Source organism: Parasteatoda tepidariorum, chromosome 2, assembly GCF_982258835.1.
Source record: "Parasteatoda tepidariorum strain Cologne lab strain chromosome 2, Ptep-v5.0, whole genome shotgun sequence".
Taxonomy (NCBI): domain Eukaryota; kingdom Metazoa; phylum Arthropoda; class Arachnida; order Araneae; family Theridiidae; genus Parasteatoda; species Parasteatoda tepidariorum.
In genome coordinates this window covers 116,556,362-116,577,664 of record NC_141756.1, presented here as the reverse complement: position 1 = coordinate 116,577,664, position 21,303 = coordinate 116,556,362, and the positions used below count along the sequence as shown (strand labels likewise).

The 21,303-nt window shown below is 31.1% G+C and overlaps 1 protein-coding gene across 2 annotated transcripts in view; it reads left to right on the top strand.

Moving 5' to 3' along the window:
* Positions 1-21,303, top strand: part of LOC107455734 (trithorax group protein osa) — a 139,306-nt gene that overhangs the window by 37,783 nt on the left and 80,220 nt on the right. For both annotated transcript variants that reach the window (XM_087158145.1, XM_087158144.1), the window contains exons 2-3: positions 3,158-3,334; positions 8,055-8,357. In XM_087158145.1, the coding sequence (XP_087014271.1) occupies positions 3,158-3,334; positions 8,055-8,357 (480 nt within the window). The remainder of the gene's footprint in view (positions 1-3,157; positions 3,335-8,054; positions 8,358-21,303) is intronic.

The following is a 21,303-nucleotide window of genomic DNA, read 5'->3' as shown; positions in this document are numbered from 1 at the left end:
TCTGTTTAGAAGAAATTTGGGTCCATTCACAAAATATCTTTTAATCGAATCCTTCACAAATTTGTTTATCCTCATTATTGTTTTGCTAATCGAATAATCCCTTCCCAGGGGGGGGGGGCAGATGTAAACGAACTAAGTTTTCTGTTCGGCAGACGCTTCTTCCTTTATTCGTCCGAAATGAATATTCTGCGAACAGCAGTACAGGCTAAATACCAAATATTTGTATCTTGCATCTCTAATTCAGTAGCTGCTATTGCTGTTTATCTTTTAAAATTTAATTTTTTTGTTACAATTTTACAATGTTGAGCTTAATCTTGTATCTTTTTACAATTTGAAAACTCCTTGAAAAAGTTTTTTTGCAATAACAGGACCTTATTTGCACAAATTCACAAAAGTGGACCCGGGTAGAACGAATGTGACTTAACGTTTATTTTATATTCACAAATTACGAGCAATTTTTTCACAATTTTACAAAAACGGACCTTTTACAAAATGTCTGGACAAACCCTTGGTAGGATATAATGAAATTGCTGAAGCATGAAAAAATTTAGAGCTCCGGTCCTGCTCCAGGGAAAACACAGCTCCGGAAAGTTCTAGGCTCTGGCCCCGGATCCCTGGAAATAATTTAAGATTCTTTTAGTTTTTTCTTCATCTCACATTGGAATTCTTTAGCAATTTTTCATTTGCAGCCAATAAAGTTAGATATACACGAATTATTGTCTTCTCTTCGTTGATTGCTACTAAAACTGAAAGATAACCATCGCTGTTTATCAAAGTCCTAAATAAATAAAGCACTTCTTATTTTTAGTCAGGGGGTTCCTCTTGTTTTTTTTGGGGGGGGGGGGAGGTACCTATTTTGTGAAAATTAAAAATTATATTAAAATATCAATACAAAAATATTGTAAATTAAAAAAATAATTTCAATAATTGTCACTTCAAATAAAAATCATTTATGACAGGTAAATTTCTGTATAATTTTTCCCACACGAGAAGGATAATTTTGCTATTGTAAAATTGTGGGCTTAAAATAGCATCCAATTTTAAAATTCCATAAAAAACATTGCCCGTAGTTAAATTTCAACTTGAATTTAATAAAAACATGCATTTAACATTACTAGCAATGAAAGTTATTTTTATTATGAGAACATTTTCGACTAGATCATACAGAAAAAAATTTCACTGAGAAAAAAAGAAATTCATACAAAAATAAAGGTATGTTAGAATAAATTTACAATAGTGTTTAAGATAATGTTTATTATAATGTTCGAATTTGGACTTTCTGCAAAGTTTACAAAGGGAGACCCTCGTTGTTTCATTTTAAAAAACTCGACAAAAAAAAAGCTATTAAATTTAGGTAGTAAAAATTAAGATTTAAAGTAATTCAGAAAACGCATGAGTTTTGAGGAAATGTAAAGTCTGGTCGAAAGTGAAATAGCTGTAATTCTTCTTAAGTAAAAATTCCTTCATTTGAGTATTTTTGTTGATAATATTTAATAAAGCCTTAATTTTGTTTATAATGTATAATAATATATAATTTTGTTTGCTTTGATTTTTTTTAAATTTTATTTTTACTTGGAAGTAAAGTAAATAAGTGCATGATAGAAAAGATATAATAATTGAATAAAATATCTAAAGCTTACAAAGAAGAAATAAATCTGCTTATAACTGATTTTTAGATACATATTATATCAATGAGCATTTTCATTTTACTGCATTATTATTTTGAAAGTTTTTTTTTATTAATTTTCTTTTTTTTAATTATCAACCATTGAATAAAAATGTTTTATTTATTTATTATTTTTTTAAAAATTTTTTATTTCTAGCAGCAGCACTTGTGTATATCATTCTCTGGAGTGTAAAAACACTTCTCACAGACCCATGTAGAATAACAACAAATAAGAAAAAATCAATTTGAAAACATTAAAACATTCGAAATGCAAAAACAATTAGAACAAAGAAAGATTAAATAGAATATCAACAATAGAAATATAAACATGTACAAAAAATTAACCAGTTAGCAGTGCCGGCAACTGTTCCCTAGCATTCCAGTATCTGTTACAGATGTTGCCAGCAACTGCGGGGCAGATGCTCAGCATTCATTGGGGAGTCCTCCCCGCACAAAGCACAGTTTGGATCAGGAAAGATCTTAAGTCTATGGAGGTGAGCGGCAAGGCAGTCCAACATGAAGGCATGCGTCTCCGGTGATCAGGGATCTTATTCAGAGTCTCCCTCCGGACACCAATTTGTTGTCCATTTCAATTATTTTCATGACTCTTAAGTATCGTGTTTTTAATTATTCTATTTATGGAAGAGTGAGGAATTTCTCTCTGGGAGCTCTGTAAAATACCAGGTTGCTTTTTTGGTTATTACAGTGAGAAGAAACCCACTGTAATACAATATTCTTTTTTAAGGACAAAAGTAGCCCACAATTCTCTTTGAATAAAAATGTTAGCGTGTCGATTGTTTTTTTCTCTGTGGATTATATTATTTGTCTTTAATTGAAAAAATATATTCCAGGGTTCGCTTTTGCCCTTACTGCAACAAAATATTTTATACTTATTTGCCTTTTTGTCATGATGTTCCTGATTTTTGTGTGTGTTAAGAAATACGAATTCAAGTTCGGGTTTTTGAAATACTAATAAATTTTAAGAATTAATATTATGATTAAGGTTTTCGATACATTTTTTTAAATTTATAATGTAACTGGAGATATCAAAATTTAATTGTTAAAAACTGTTCAAAACTTACAGTCATCTTATGGGGGGGGGGGGAACACAATTTTTACTATCAAATATCTTTTTTTTCTAAATATATCCGATTATCAGGACGTTTCTGTATTTTTTTTCCCTTTCATCTATTTTAAGTGGAGTTTTCTAAGAACAGGTGATTTATTTATACCTGAAGGAGTAACATAGTATTCAAAACATTTCAAATTTTTTTTAAAAATAATTTTTTCATATATAATTTTTGAGGGACATAAAATTGGTTTATAGAACTTGATCTTAAAGACACCATATAAATGTGAAGGGAAAACTTTTTTTAATTTTTTTTAAAGGGGAGGGACTAAGAAAAGAAAAAAATTAACTGATTTAATAATGGCTGATGTTTTAACTAACCATGATGATCAAACCTTTATTATTTTGTTTTCTTTTCCTAGGGTGGTGGCGGTGGTCCAGTGGCTGATCCTTCAATGAAAAGGTCATACAGTGGGCAGCAGCCAGGAGGAGGTGGTCCCCCTCAAGGTCAATATTCCCAGCAGTACCATCCTTATAGTCAGTCTCAATCACAAGCAGCGCCTCCTCCCTCAGTCCGGCAGAACTATCCTCCTCAACAGGTAACATACTCTTTTAATATGATCCATTTTTATTTTATAACCCTCGTTGACCCAATTAGTGGGATGACGACTACGAATCCGCAGCCCTGTCATTTTGAACCCAATCCAGAAAACAAGGGAACTCCTGGATCAAGTATTCGGAGGAATTTGCCTTTGTAGAGGAATTTTTGATGGAACTAACCCGCATTTGCGTTACATAGAGAGAAAGACCACGAGATTCTCCCACGGTTAGTTTGGCGGCAAAGGGACTCTAACCCATTCTACCTCTGAGGAAATTTCACGTCAGCACTGTGGTCCGGGTGCGGATTTTATATTAACCAGCCACCGCAGGATTTGAAGCTGGTTCATCTCATTAGGAGACTAACGCTCTATCCCTTGTGCCACCACGACTCCATATGTATATTTTGTATATAATGTGATTTGGAATTTTTTTTATCTATGACTTGATGTGATAATTTTAAATCTCTGAACGCCATATGCTTATTCTAACAACTTTGCCCCAATATTTGTAAATTAAATATCTGTGTAGCAAAAATATCAACGGAATTGACGTGAAATTTAAGCATATAAAATTTACCATACCTTATACCACTTTTTAAATTTTTTTCAGACTGTAGTCAACTCGCCATATAGTGGTTTGGTTAATTAACACTTCTTTGTTAAAATTATGCCCCAATATCAGATTCCCTGGACCAAAAAACCGTCCTATTAAAAAAATTTTTTTCCTACTTCGCTTTTTTAAAAATATGTTTATTGAAGTATGCATCGCTGCGAAAATAATGGTATATACTTAAGAAACAATGTAGGAAAAATAAAACAATGACTTAAGCTCAAAGTTATATTGAAACTAGGGTTCCGTGGAACAATAAAAAGGATTTCACTAGTTCATACTTTTTATAACCTGTGATGAGTTTTGAAAGATATATTTACATGGTGCGTAGCGTTTTTACAAAATGTTTAAAGGTGCTTATTTTTGATTTTCGTTTCTTAAAAGCTTTTATTGGTGCCCTTTTCATTGGGTGTTTTTATAAAGTTCTTAATTTTCCCTTTTCGAAGATGAGATCTTTACCACGTCGATTTTCGGCACGTATTATGCAAAAGCGTGCTTTTCATATTGTTCTATTCAACATTTTCACAATTCATTCAACAACAATCTATTTCGGTCCAATAATTCTACACGTTTGATTAAATGCTTGCGACTCTGCATGTCTACTGAGCTGGGTTTGATGAGTCTCATGTACAACTCTGCACCCTCTGATATCGAACCGAAAAATCTCATGGTCATTTTTATAATTTCTAATATCATCCAGAAAAGAGTTCTTTGTCAGAAAAGTGTTATTTTATCATGAGTTATTTTATTTAAAGTCTTTGAAAATTATTTTGCATTTTGTTAATAGTGCCAGGGGTCTGTTTAGAAGAAATTTGGGTCCGTTAACGGACCCTTCACAAAATATCTTTTCATAAAAACGGACCCTTCACAAAATATTTTAACTTAAAAACGGATCCTTCACAAAATATTTTAACTTAAAAACGGACCCTTCACAAAATAATTTATCTTTTAATCGGACCCTTCACAAATTTGTTTATCTTCATTATTATTTTGTTATTCGAATAAACCCTTTCCAGGGCAGAAAACAAGAAAGATGGATGTAAACGAATTAAGTTTTGTCTTCGGCAGACGATTCTTCCATTATTCGTCGATTCGTTCCATTATTCGTTCTTCCATTATTCGTCTTCCATTATTCCGCGTTCAGTATAGGCTAAATACCAAATATTTGTATGTTGCATCTCTAATTTAGAAGCAGCAATTGTTGTTTATTTTTTAAAATTTTATTTTTTTAATAAAAATTTTACAGTGTTGAGCATAATCTTGTATGTCTTTACAATTTAAAAACTCCTTGAAAAAGTTTTTTTTTGCAATAACGGACCTTATTTGCACAAATTCATAAAAGCGGACCCTGGTTGAAATAATGTGAGTAGTTTTTTCACAATTTCACGAAAAACGGACCTTTCACAAAATGTCTGGACAGACCCCTGAGTGCTTAAAAAGTACTTGAAAGGTGCTTATTTTTTGTTGAAAGATTTGGCTACGCACTCTGATTTAGATACAACTTATAATCCATAATTTATTTACTCTTTTGGTTGCCTTTATGAAATTATTGAAGTAGAATGCAAATGAATGGGCATTTTTTGAAAGAAATCGTATATAATATTTCTAACAACAATTTTTCTAATAATTGAACAAATTATGAAAAGAATAAGCATTTATTAAATATTGCATATTTGTCGGACATAAATCCTAATTTAAAAATATTAATGATAAAACGATAAAAAATCGTCATTCCTCCAATTAAATACATATTTTGAAAATAACGTTCACAATGACTTTAATGAACATCATTCATGAATTCGGAGTTCCGCCGAATGCAGGTTGATTATTTAGGGTTCCGTAGATCTAGCTTATATCTTTTTAATGATACCTTCAGATGTTTCCTTTCTCTAAAAAAAAACCTTGATAATAGAATCTTGTTGTCCATGACGTCATCCCTTCAAATCAAAACAAAAACTCACTTTTAAAGCACGTGGTTTCCACAATCACGTGGCACCTTCTTTTATAAAGTGATGAATTGTTCGGCACCTCCCATCACCTTTTCCTCCCTCCCTCCCTTTGGAAAGGAAAATTCCTTTGCCAGAGGCCTCATTTTTTAACAACAAAATAAAAAAAAATCAAATATTATAATGATTACTTATTTTTTAGTATTTTTTTTAATGATATCGAATTTTTAATGAAGGGATAACGCTACTAATACTTGTTGTTTTTATACATTTTACTCAACTTCTTTTTTTTTTTTTTTTTTTAAAAAATTCTTTTTCTTGCGGAGTCAGATTTTCTTAATGTGGAAGAAACATAAATTTTTTTAAAACTTCGTTTTATTTATTTCTTTATTATTATTATTAAATCAAATCAATAAGTTATATAGTTTACTATAAAAACAATTTCATTTGTTAATGTGTGGAAGATTGCCTTAGTACTGAACATTAAAAAACTAAATATATAGTCTGGACCGAATCCATTTCTCTTTCAAGTTTTGTTTCGATGCTTTAAAGATCATGCTATTCGATGCCATTTTTTTTTTCTTTTCACAAAATGATTCGAAATGGTTAAGCATTTTTAATTTTAATCTCTAAAAATTATTTGGTCTTAATTTTAATAATAATAGATTTTATTTTACACCTTTTTTTTCTAAACGCTTTCGTACTTCCATTTTCGTTTTCGTCAGCTTCTCGCAGTCGCTAACATCAATGCTTGTAAAATTTTTTTTTTTTTTTTACAATTGGTGTTAATGTTCTTGATTTCATTGTTATCTTTAAAAACATATTTTAATTTAAAAAAAGGCTCTTTAAAAAAATCAAGCTATATGTTGATCACGTTTTATTTTATGACTGTGCTGGTAAATATTTGGTTTTTGATTCGACCTTCGACCAAAACCTTGATTAATTGTAATTATAATAATTTAAAATAAATTAAGCAACAAATAATTATGTTCTGTTTCTGTAGATTACTCTGTTCTTATTTCATAAAGAAAGTGTCTCTGTTTCAGTGAATATATATAACATAAAGAATACAATAAAAAATAAAATTTTTTTTTTTGTAAATCTTATACAAAAGTAATATCCTAATAACCAGGAAGCAAAAAGCGTTTAATTAACTAAGCGAAAAATATCTTCAAGTTTTTATAGAAAATTTTCAAATTTTTTTTAGTGGTATAGCAATTCTTAAAAAGTTGGATGAAAGTTTAAATTTTTTATGGAGTAGAAAGATTTTCAGAATTGCATACGAAAATATCAAAAATTACTGAAGATGAAGTATTATGCTCCTGTATAATTAAAACTAAATAATCTAAAAAAATTATTGCATTCGTAAAAAAGAAATTGTAAAGCTTTTTAGCTCAAAAGAAACAGGGATGAACGCTATCGAAGTAAACTGACAGCTGCTTTTGTTCTGATTGATCAATTGATTTTTAAGTGACGTCACAATACGCTTCTTTTTCGATTTTCATGGGCTAAATACCGAATTCGTGTATAAAAAAATAGTTCCTGGATGTTTTCAATTAATAAACAGTCCTATTTTGGAAAGCTTCTTTGGCCCAAGTTGTCGGAGAACAAATTCTGTTGCATTTCTATTGTTTCATTACAATCATTGGGTATTTAACAATTTTCGATGTCATTCAGATTGATTTTTTTGAGGAATCTAAGATAATATATACAAATAACCTATGTGACCCAACAGGTTAGTTAGTTTCCAGCTTAAGTTACAGTGGGGAATTTTTTGTTTTTAAATGCATTCTATGCATATAGAAAATCATTAATTAGAAACATTACAATAGAAAATCAATAATTCACGATAAAAAGTTTACAAGATAAATTAGGCTGCATTTAAGTAAAGAGCTTACTTTTTAAAAATTATTATTATTTTACTATGTTATTAGTACAATCTTTTCAAACGATCAGGTAGAACAGATCGTTCGAAATGGCTTTGTAGAACAGCAGTGTTAACAATGTCTATGTAGAACACGAAAGAACTAGAAAATCTGAAATGAAATGTTATAAGAAATAGTTACAAAATTAGAGGCATTTTTACTCTCACAATCCTTAACATAACATTAAATCGATCTTCCGTTTCTTTGATCTAATTGGAATATTCTTTTTGTCTTCTCAGGGCATACAGCAATATCCAGGCCCACAGCATGGACCATCGCAGTCATCACAGATGTCACCTGCTAGTGGCTATGAGCAGCAAAGACCACCCCAGATGGGTTCTTATGGAGGACCACCACCCTCTTCTGCACAGCAACCATCACCTCAGCAACCTCCATCTAATTCTCAACAAACCTCTCCTCAGCAACAACAGCCTCAACAGCAATCGCCTCACCCCTCAACACCTTTGCAGCAACAAATGCCTCAACCTGCAACTCCTCAGCAACAACCTCCTCCTCCTCCACCATCTCAGCAATCTACTCAGGTATGATATCTCTCATCCCCTGATTTCAACAGAACACTTAGTTTCAGTCCCTTAAGCCGGACGTGATTTTTCATATTTTAAAAAAACATCTTTTCAGCATTTAAAACCTGAGCTCATTTTTTTCTATACTTTAAATTACTTTTGTAAGTAAGAATTTTTCTATTTCTCCCACGGTATAGCTTCTCCCACGGTATGAAAGTTTTAAAATATCAATATGAAAAGCGTTTGTAAAGCTAAATATTTAACTGTTAAAGTCTTTTCGGCAAGATTGTATATTTCGTTACAGTCATTTGAGGCTTTTTGGGGCTTTTTCCTTGGCATAAAAAGCTTCTAAAAACCTTACTCTTTATACTGTTGCTTACGAATTCTTGCGACTTATAAGAGAATATTAAGTTCGTTGTCATGTAAAAAAAAATTGGTTTACAGGAAAATATTATAATCATCAAATTATTAAAAGATGTTTTAAATATTCTAAACTTTTTTTTTTTACTTTGTTAAGTCCAAATTTAGCGGCTGTAAGCGAATTTCTACTACTTTGAATTATTAAACTTACTTTCAGTTACGACAATTTGATTCAAAACTCATTAATTAAAACTCAACTAAATTACAATAATTCTGATTCGAATTACATTTAAAAAATGTATTTTATAACAATTTGAGTCTAAAGCATATGATATAAAAGTTATCTTATGAAAGTCTCTTATTCTCTGAATAGTTCCTAAGCTTTTTTTTTAATTTTATTTTTTTAAATAAAAGATACAAATAAAATACGTTAAAAATGAAACTGTCTTTACGAAATTATTTGTTTATCTATTGTTTTTCTCTCATTTTAAATTTATCATGATCCAGCTGGTAATCTACATTTATGCTGATGACGTATTGATAATTATTACTTTTTTTGGAAGTTACAAATACGCGTCATTTGCAATAATCTATTTTCTATCTTAGATTGGATTTTTTGTTGTTGTTGTTAACGAAAGTTGTTGTCTAACAACGAAAGTTGCAAGTTTTGGTCCCGTAATGCTAAAATCTATACTACTGTTATCGGTGTTTACTTAGCATTCTTCTTAATCTCAAAAATCTTGTTATCCTTGCTATTTTATTTCCCTTTTGACAGCAGTAGAGTAGTTTTTTTGTTTATTTTTTATTATTTTTTTTTAATAGTTGCGTCGTATGACGAGTTTAAAAAAATTATAAATTTAAGGCCGGATGGAAGAAAATAATGATATTATTTTAAAACGAGTTTTCAAAGATTATCGATTCTCACGTTCGCTAGAGGCTGTTTTTCTAAGTCTGATGTCGCATAGCATGATGATTTTTTACGAATAATATGCTATTTTCAATACTGCTGTTAGTTAGCAACAGTTACGCATGACTGTTAGGTTAGGTCAAGTTCAGTCTATCTTCAGCGATAGCCCTCTATACTTATTCTGAAAATGGTGTAAAATGTCAATATCGAAAACTATAAATTTGAGAAAAAGATACGCGTTTGTGGTAATTTTTTAGTATTTAAAGACAGACTCCAATGCAGAGTGTCATTTTGGCTCATGAAAATTTGCAAAAAAAAAAAAAAAAAAAAAATTGAATTAAGCATTGATTTTGATAATTTTAATCTAGGTGGAGAAATGTTTCCAAATAAGCGAGTAAGAAAGAAATTTAATTATTTTCAAAATAAAGTTATTTGCCTGTTCTAGTTCCCAGATAATTCTTCTCATATATTGTTTAAAATTATAGCTTTACATCAAGAGCACCTTCTTCAAATTTTATTATTATTATTCCCCTTGGTCAAAAGAGTTTCAAAAAACCTCTTTAAAAGGCTGATTGATAAAATGCAAATTTCTCCCCAAATTGGACCAAGCGGGATCATTTTTATTAAAAAGAAATAAATACATAAATAGAAAATAAGACAAGGTATCAGCTGATACACTGGTGTGCAAAAATTAAGGACGAAGTGGAAAAACTAGCAGAACAACAAAATGGCGATTTACAACGGATGGTAAAATCATTATACGAAGTGAATTTGTTGTAACAGTGTGTTATGGCCAACAGGCAACACAGAAGACGACAATCTCGATGAGTACTAGTGGTCGAATGGTTTGAATGTTGGAAGCAGGCCGATGTTTGGCTGCGGAATTCGGGATCACCCGCAGTATCGTTTCACGAGCTTGGAACACATTTTAGAGGACAGGAAGAGCTGTCCGGAGATTTAGCTGAGGTCGTCCTCGTACAGCGGACAACCGGTGACCGCAGGAGAAATTGCTAGACGCAAACAGCTAAGTATTTGATGCCTGATATTGCGTTTTACCATGGTCAGGAGACTGAGCAAGGGTAGTCTATTTGCACGACGGCCAGTACGATGTGTTCTATTAACGCCGGTTCAGCGGTAACCCGTTTAATGTGGTACTGGGAGCACAACAGCTGGACAGATGTGCAATAGGGTCGAGTACTCTTTACGAATGAGAAGAGATTTAATCTGACCGGTAGTTCTGAGCGCATACATACCGATATGGACGGGGCGGATTTCTTGTAAGGGGAGGTATCCTTACTGATCTACATATCTTCCAAGGTGGTTCCATCAGTAGTGCCCGCTATTGTATGGAGGTTCTACTTGTCCTCGTGTGCGTTATTCCTGTGGGTCCTGATTCATCTTCATGGACGATAATGCTGCACCTTATCGCACAGTGGCTGTCACAGAAGAAAGTGAAGCTGCCAGTGAATATGGAATGGCCAGTGAGGTCCCCGGAATTAAATCTGACTGAACACGTATGCTTGGCAGCACGTCCCGCAGCCACAACATTTCCGCAGTTGCTATTAGCACTACAACAGGAGTGGGTAGCAATTCCTCAAGAGCTTCTTAACATCCTCAGCATTGTCATTCCTGCATAGCAGTCAGAAGTGTCTCATACTAAAGGCTGGAATTTCCTTGCCAATCCCGTGTCACATTGACTTTTTGTACAATTGTGTTTTATGCCTATATTTCAACCCAAGTTTTTTATTATTCCTGTGGATTACTTTTTTTTACAAGTTTTCTATATTCTTATATTTTTGGGATTCTATGGTATCATTTATCAATTTTCAACACTGCTGTTCAAACTTACATTCGAAAAACAATTTCGTCCATATTTTTTCCTCACCAGTGTTTAAGAACGTCCCCACTCTTTTGAGAATTGTTAATGTATAGTAAAAACTTCTCTTTGAATCAGTTAATTATAAATTGGCTGCTTAAGATGAAATATGCGAAAAAAGGAAACTTTGCGACCCAATTAAGAAAATCTTTACGTGTAAGAAAGAAAACCAAATTTACTGTGTACATTGTGTCAAAATTTGAAGTAAATCGGTTGAAAATTAAGCTATTTAGAGACATAGCAAGTAAGAGTAGCATAGTTTCCTGTAGATTGATTACGTTTATAGTTTTGTGATCATGTCAGCATGTAAAATTTTGCCACTAACTATCATGACTATCATTTTCAGAAATCTCAAGTGCTAGTCTTAGCCATTGTCGATTTTCCCTCATATGTTTTGAGTAACAGCCGAAATTATGTGGTTATCTTCATTTTGAGCATATTATTTTATTGCTGGCCCTAAGTATATATCTAATTGTGTAATAATTTTCCCTTCGCGACCTTCATTAAAAATTATTGCAGATAAATATGTAGCAATTTCAACTATTCAAAGGTACCATTAATTTTTTTCCTAACATAATTCAAAAAAATTATTTCAGTAAAACAATAGACTAAAATGTTTTCATAGGAGTGATATCAACTGAGCGCGGAATTTCACGACTGACTCGACATGTTATGCTGTAGCTTTTACATTTATACTAAAATCAATTCAATATTTTAGTACAATAATCTTAATTCAATATTTTGATACAATAATCTTAAAAGGATGTATAGAAAAGGGCAATAAATTTTTTTTCGTTTTTTGAAAATTTTACTGTGTTTTTCCGCCTTAATATTCAAGTTACTCTCTTAAGAAACTCTTTTATTATTATTATTTAAAAAAAAGAGGTAATTATTTTCAGTAACCACTATTTTATGCTTCATTTTAATTAAGATCTATTAATGTCTAAGATCTATAAATATACAGTGCAAAAAATCGATTACTACAACTACACAATTTATTATTTTTATTAAAACATATATTACATGAAAAACTATAGCATAGCACTTATTAGCTCTAACTTGTTAATAGCAGGGGTCTGACCAGACATTTTGTGAAAGGTCCTGTTTTTGTAAAATTGTGAAAAAATTTCTCGTAATTTGCGAATATAATATAAACGTTAAGTCACATTCTTTCAACCAGGGTCCTGCTTTTTTTAATCTGTGCAAATAGGGCCCGGTTACTGCGAAAATTTTTTTCTAGGAGTTTTTAAATTGTAAATAGATACAAGATTATGCTCACTGTAAAATTATAATGAATAAACAGCAATTGCTGCTACTAAATTAGAGATGCAACATACAAATATTTGGTATTTAGCCTATTCTGCAGAACGCAGCATACTCATTTCGTACGAATAATGGAAGAAGTGTCTGCCGAAGACAAAACTTTTCTTTTTCATCCGTCTTTCTTTTTTTTTTCCCTCTGGGAAGGGTTTATTCGATTAAGAAAACAATAATGAAGATAAACAAATTTGTGAAGGTTGTCCGTTTTTAAGTTAAAATATTATGTGAAGGGTCCGTTTTTAAGTTAAAAAATATTTTGTGAAGTGTCCGATTTTATGAAAAGATATTATGTGAAGGGTCTGAATAGTTTTAAGGAAATGTCTACGTCTCTAATCACAAGCTTCAATGAAATTATTAGCTAAAGTAAGGAATTTATTATCAGTATTAATTTTTTTTAAAAATAATGTAGCTATATTATTTAAAAATAATGAAACTAATAGAGATTTTAGTTTTTTTTTTTTTTTTCCAACAACAATATCTCGATTATTTTGTGGACACCTGCTATAGAATAATCGAAATTAATTAGTGACTGTTTGTAAACCTACCTTACTTAAAAGAAAAATATCTAACACGGATATTTCGTGTCTTTTATTTAAGCGGAATGTTAAAACGTTTAATAGTCAAGTTAAATGCCGAATTCGAATAAAATACTTAATTCGTATTATTTGCTGCTTCCTTCCCGCTTTAAACAATTGAATTAAGTAAATAGAGGACGAGTTATTTCGTCTTCGTTGTAACGCGATAATTTCTTCTCACGCTAAATATATCTTCTTAGTGAGAGTACATCGAAAAACTTTTTGAAAGACTAGATAACGCGTTTTTAGCGCGCAGGGAGAATTCTTGAAATGCAAGATATCAACTATCTTGTATTTAGGAAGATAAGATATTAGTTGTGTAGCAAAAATTCCTAGAGGACAAAACGAGCTAGCGCGCAGCGCAGAGAAAAGAAGCTGCTTTTAAATGCAATTGTTTTTGCGAAATCAGCTTCCTTCCCTGATGTAATAAGAAATGCTGTTTGTAAGATGATGATCAAACAGTTTCTGACATTTTAAAACAAATTGAATTTTAAGATTGAATAATCACTCACAATTCTTAATTGTTTCCGTTATTGTTTCCGTATCCAATTTTCTACTTAGCACTCTGTTCTTAATAAACATAGTGCGTAGCGTTTTTAAAAAGTGCTTAAAGATGCTTATTTTCCATTCTTTTAAAAATTTCCTTAAAGGTGCTTTTTTCATTGGGTGTTTTTAAAAAAGTGCTTAATTTTCCCTTTTCGACAATGAATTTTTTTTTCTTTACCATGTCGATTTTTGCCATGTATTATGCAAAAGCGTGCTTTTCACATTGTGCTATTCAACGTTTTCACAATTCATTCAACCACAATCTATTTCGGCATACTCTCGGTCCATAGCGTATGAAAGAGCTAATCATTTTACCTGTTTGATGAAATACTTGCGAGTCCGCATGTGCGTCTACTGAGCAGGTTTCGGTGAGATTATTGCACTCTTATGTGCAACTCAGCTGCATTTTGCAAGTTATTCTCAATTTCTGTCTTCATTTTCCACCCCTGATATCGCACCGAAAAATCTCTTAATCATTTTATAATGGCTAATATAATCAGAAAAAGAGTTTTTTGTCAGAAACTAGTTATTTTATCATGATCATGTAAAGTCTGGTTAATGTATATAGTGCTTAAAAATATGTTTTGAGTGCTTAAACAGTACTTAAAAGGTGCTTATTTTTTGTCGTGAGATTTGGCTACGCACCCTGATAAAGTATTGGGCGAACTCAATGCCTGTCAATGTTTAAAATTGAATGATAAATTTATAATAATGCATAGTTGCCATTTTTGCAGTTTGAAAATTATATATTAAAATTTTGTTCTTTCTCAGAACTGTATAAACATGGATGTGTGATGCCTTACTCAGACAATCACATCAGTGCCCTGATTAAAATCATGTAAAATCTTTTGCATTTTCCACTCTGGTGTAAAATCTTTTGCATTTTCTACTCTGATATTTTAGTGAATCTTCTGCAATTTTTTGAAGAAAAAAAATGGCTGGTATGATAATGAAATGCTTCAATTGTATCATAAATAGAATATCGTAAATAATAGTTAGTGTTAATAGGTAATTAAATATTTGATAAAACGTGTTTTTTACTCAAAGCATTAGTGTCAAGCATGAAAACGATTTTTTTTCTCTTCAGTTGTTCACTGAATCAAAGAGTACATCTTTTTTAAAACTGTTCTTTTTTTTTTGTTATGTTTCTATTGGAGATGGCATTAAAAACGGTGGGGGTGATTACAGTGTTTGGGTTCCCTTCTGCCGGCGATTTCGAAGGCAGCCAACTCAATTTAATAAATGTGATGGCAGAGGACGCTTTGGGGAAGAGCAGCTCTGCGAAAAGAAGTGAGTACACTACCAAATTGATTTGCATTGGCAGACTCCCTGGTGGCAGTGAAAGGAAGCAGTTGCTCTCTGGTTGCTATGGCAACGACTGCTCTAAGGTCCTCCTTCTGCAATCTAAAGGCATTAATAGGCGGGGGTGATGGGGGGTATAGAAGAGAGCCGATAGCTAAGAAGAGATGTATGAAAAACAGCGAAGGGAATGGAGGAGGGAGAGGGGAAAGTAAATTGACGATTTTTCTCCCATTCTCTCTCCTCTCTCCGCATTCGCTTGTAACAGAATCCTGTTTAGATGCTTCTTCATAATTTTAATATTGCTTTGATGCCGAATGCATTGCCCTCCCCCTCTTTTTTTCACCTCCTGTCTTTTTCCCCCCTCAAAAGTTAAGGCGCACGTATCATCCTTCATCTTATTTTTTTTTATATATATTTTTTTTTTATTTGTTTTATTTTTATTTTTTATTTCTTCTCGTTTGAATTTATTTTTCAGCCCTGTATGCGAGGGCGGAGCTGTGTTAGCAGTGAATATTTATTTCTTCTTCTTGTTTCATCGTTTGTTTTATCCCGTTAGCGTTTCGAATGTAAAATAAGCGCCGCATAAAAAGCCATTTGTTCGATACAAATAGACTTTAAATGCAGCTTATGGCTCATGCAAATATGAAGAGAGGGTTTCGTTCTATCTCTCTCTATTTTTTATTTGGAGGACCTTTTTCTTGACATTACCCTATCAAATGTTTTGATGCAAGATTCTTGTTACCTTCATTTTTTTAGAAGATTTCCCTACTCTGCATATTTGTTTCTTTCTGTTCAGTATCAAGCTTAATTATTAGTTATAGTTAACGTGTTTTCTGAATAATCTGTATACAATAAAAGGTGGAAAGTTATGCAAAATAATTGTTCGAGAGCGCCTCCACCTACCAGAGCGCCTAAGTTCAAAGCATTGATGTAGATCTAGTAAGCAGGTTTTTTATTTATTTATTTTTTTAAATTTACTGCAAAAATGCACGCTAGTACGTTTTTTTCTAATTCAATTAATTAATATTTTGCAAATCTCACGGTTGGTTTCGAATACGAAAGTTTTTGAAAACTGGGACGTCCAAATTCGGTATATTTTAACAACATTCAATGATCTTTAGTATTTCAAATAAGTGAATTGATATAAACTTTAGATTCTTTTTGTCCTGTTTTTTCTTCTTTCCGTGCTGGTTAATTTATCAATTCTAAAATGGTTATTTTCGATTTTCCTCGTTACCTTTTATTGCGATGCGTCTTCTTGTGGTAATGAGTATTTCCTTTAAATTGCAAAATTTTGATCTGACCTAATAAATTGGTTAGTAAGGAAAGACTTCTAACCAAGTAGTTCGTGTCTTTTGAAAATTTTACAAATATTTTGGGCATCTAATTACTGAAAAAAAAGTATTGGAAATATTTAAGTTACTATTATTTTGATCGTCTATTTATCTGATCATTTTATAGGAGCGCTCAACCACCTGCGGCCTTCAAAAACTCCTAAACATACCCCCTCCCTCTTTTTTTTTTTTTTTTTTTTTTTGTAAAATTAAAAATGTTGCACATTTTGAATCGCACATATGAGTCATGGCGTTTTGTTGCGCTTAGATTCTATTGTAAATCTATGTTGTTTCTCGATCGCTTTTTCAACGGTTATTGTTACGAAATCCCGCAACGTTATAGAAAATCCTCTGTTTATAATATTACATTACGATACACGAACTACGAATTTAAGTAATCACTTTTTGACTCGCTTGACTTCGACTTCGCTTTATTTTTGCCAATTTTATCAAATTCAAGTGACGTTTCGATCATTTTTTTTTGGCATTTATAACTACCAATTTCAATGATTTTTCCCCCGACAGTTTTTGCGATACATTCCCACGTGGTTTTAATTTTGATTTTTATTATGACATGCGAGTTTTAGATAACACTTTTAAATAATTACTTATTGGCATGCTTTATTTGTGCTAATTTCATCGTAAATGTAAGCGTTTTTTTCTTTTCATTTTTAAAAATATCATTACGATGTTTTTTCACTACGATTTTCTCTGACGATCCGATCCCGTTACTTTAACTACGATGTTATAGCCACATGCGTTTTAATAATCGCGACATTTAAATAATCACTTTTTGATACAATTTATTTTGATCATCGTTAATATTGGTAATTTTTTCGGCAGTTAACTCCATGCTTTAGTACGTGAAATTTAGAATTCCGATATTTTAATACAATGTTATTTATTACAAAGTGATGAATTCGAAGTCTGGTGGAAAACGCAAATTTTTAAAACTGCTCACTGTTAATAATTTATTTTCCTTTTTTATTTAATTATCTTCTCGTAGCTTTGGTAATCTTTTTTAAAAGGAAAAAGCGAAAAAACAAACATTTCCTATTAAAAATTCATAAAACCTTCAATAATTCAACAAATATAAATAATATCTGAAGTATAATACCAAATAAATGTTGACTCTTATTTTGCACTATTTGTTTTAATCTTTGGTAATTGTTTAAACCCTTTTTATAAAAAATTTTTTGGTTCAAATATTTAATTCAAATTTATATAACTCATTAAAATATGTGTATTTTTTTTCCAACTTTCATCTGGGATCCTTAGTTTTTTTTCTTTCTTTTTGTTTTGTTTTGTTAGAATTTATATCCCTCCCGATATTTATATGTATATTTTTTTTTGATAAGTCAATTATTGAAGAAAGTGAAAATTTTTAAAAAAATAGTATCAGATTTTTCATTTATGAATGAATTTCTATAATTAAATGTAAATTTATTCCAAATATGTTACTAAGTTTACCATTAAGAAAAATAAAAAAATAGTGCTTAGAATATTTATGTTGAAATAAAAATTATCATATTTGCCGCCAATGACTAAATGTGCGTGCTGCCTTTCGTTAGTCAACCTGTTGTGCAAGTAGCCCTTCATTCAAAAATATTGTGCACCCCTACTTTAATGGAATATCTAGTGCGACTTAAGTAAAGTACATACTGCGTTGAGTTGGCCTTTTTTCACTTATACGTACATTTTTTAAAATTCCTCATCTTTTTCTCCCCCTTTTCGCCACACTTTTTTTTAATAATACTTTTTTAATGACTGTCATTTGTGTGCAGCGCAGTTTGACCCAATTGGGAATAATGCCATTAAAATGTATTTTCAATTTTAATTTTAAAAAAAAAACATTATTGCAATCAGTTTCATAACTTATGTTTTATTAGTTTATGCATGAATATTTTCACTTTTAAATGGATAAAAATATATAGCAGTGTTTCTTTTCTTTATATATAAAAAAAAAAAAAAAAAATTAAGCTCAAATCACTTCCAAATGATTGTCGTTTTAAAGTCAAGTTCAGATTTAAAAAAGATTGCAAATGAGTTAAATCTGATTGTATATCCTTTATTATTCAATTATCATACACACACTCACAGGTAAGAAAAATAGGAATGAAAAGAGATTCAAAAGTCAGAATATATTCAATGCTTTGATTAGATTTATCCCGGCCTGTTGGTTATTTTATCAAACAAATGCATTGCTAGAATATCGATTATGTTGCCGTGTTTTAATAATGCTGAGGGTACATTAATTTTTAGTTGAATTTATTAACCTGCAACACAGCGGAACAAAAGTTTCAAACATAAATTCCAGATTATTCTTGTCACTCGTGTAAAGTTACTATAATTTTTATTGTATTTTTCAAAACAAAACTGCTTCTTAATTTGCAAATTCAACTCAGATAACAATACCGTTCAATTTTTCAGACCCTTTAATAAGTTAAGATAAGAAAAAAAGTTTGCTGGTGTTAAATTAAAATAAAATATGAATGCAGTTATCAATTTGTAATGTGTATTTCTGAATTTTAGATTCGAAAGCCTTTCAAGTATAGATATGGCGCCTTATAAAACGACTTGCTTCATAACTTTAAATGTGATCTTAACAGAAGTGGTTTTTAGTGAATCCCTTCATTTTAACGGGAAAATAAAGAACATAAGTGAGCTAAGGTGTTAGAATTAGTTTAACTTTATCATATGTTAGTTGTTAAAGGAAAAAAATAAAATAAAATTTACATATTTAATAAGGTTAGATTTAAACCTGAATAGTTTTGGGGGAACTGTTCGAAGTTAATAAAAAGAAAAATGTTGGAAAGAGTGAGCTCTTTACATAGCCTTAGAAATTCGCATTCTAAGCATAAGAAAAGCTATGTGAGAGAGAGTTAAGAGAGCCTCTCATTTTGCTGCTGAACCCTCCTATCTGTTATCCAGGACGTGTAACAGCATCAGTTAATGCTGGTTTGGCCAAGAGAGAGAGAGGGTACAGGAAGACTAGGGTTACTGTGTCACATATCTAGAATCAATTCGCCAACTCATTCTCGCCAACTTCTCTCTCCTTTTTGTTATTATATTAGTTTTATTTTATATTATTTTGATTTCCTAATTAATACCTGTAACAATTAATATTTCTTAAAGAGAGATAGTTGAATTTTGGATGGATGTAATGGTGTTAATTGTTCTTTTGGTGTCCAAAATAGTAATTTTAATTTTTTTATTATCGCTGGAAAGTTTATACAAGGTGATTTCATTTTTTAAAAACATTCAGCAAGAATATGGCGCTAAACCCGAACTTCATTATTTCTTTTTCCTTTGTGAATTCAGATAATTTTTTCAAGACCGTGGCATACATAAGTTGATAAGTTGAACAGAATTTCACTCAACTGGTTTTCGAGAAGGGCATTTTGATGGAACTAACCCTCATTTGCATTACATGGAGATGAGAAGAAAACCTCGCATGGTTAGCCTAACGGCAAAGGCTTCCTTAAAATTATTTGTCTGTCAAGAGTATATTTTAAATGCTGCCAAAAATTGAGTTTTAAGTATGGCGTTAATTATTTGGTAGGTGTTGTTTTTTTAGTGTATTAAATGAGTAGAGTGTTCTAAGTTTATGGGCTGTTTCTGTTAGAAATTTTTATCACGCTAAATGCATTATATTCTCGTTACATAACATAACTATTTTTTGTTTTGTTGACACTAATAAGTGTTTTTTTTTCCTTCTTTTATTGGGTTGGCAACTAAGTTTCCGTCATTTATTTATTTATTTTATTTTTAAAGCGTGGGAGTATTTAATTTTCTCTGCTACTTCCCTTGTCATTTGGCGTGAGTTTTCGTTACTTTAATCGCTCTTCATCGAGCTCAACTGGGCTGCCAAAACGGGGTACACCAAACGGGGTCCTTTTCCCATTCAGCGTACCAATCAGGAGCGGTTTTCTTAGCTATGGCACCTCTCCATACATACTTAGTACAAATGTCACGAGCAGCTTTTGTGGTCTTAGCAAAAAGTGTCGAAAACGATTAACTTAATATTCCATTTCAGTGAATTGAATATGTACACCTAAATTAATTCAGACAATATTAATTATGCTTAGAATGATCTAAGACGTTACGCTAAAAATATTTAATGACATGTAGAATGTTGACATTTAAATAAATAAAATAAAATAAAAAGGTGGGAATTTACTTGTTATAATTTTACCAATAAATAACATGGCACAATGTTATGAATCCAAAAATCTGTTAATTTTATTTTTCTTCTTATATGAAAGTAATAATTTAAGTTATTTACGTATCTCTATTAGTTAATTAATAATTAGTTAAATTTAAGCACTTTTATCATGGTAACGCGCCTTTATCCTACCCTCCGCTGCATTAAAGTTGAAATAAAACGCAAATTTCATTAAAACTTGTTTCTTTTACTTTAAAAATAATAATCAATTGCAATCAGTAACCATATTCACTAATACAACAATAGAGCGCAACAATTATTCCTAGAAGACGAGTTATCTCGTCCAACTCTATGAAAGAATGTAAACTTTCTTCTCAAGATCTAGAACTATATTACTATGTTAACCTTGGTTTTTAAGCTTATTAAAAGATGTTGATAACAGTTACATTAAGCTTTTTTTTACGTTCGATTTTGCGCATAGTAAAATATGGAAATATAAAGAAAGAAAAAACTAGCAAAACTTTAAAAAAAAAAAAAAAAAAAAAAAAAACATATAATAGAATTAAATGTATTTCAGCT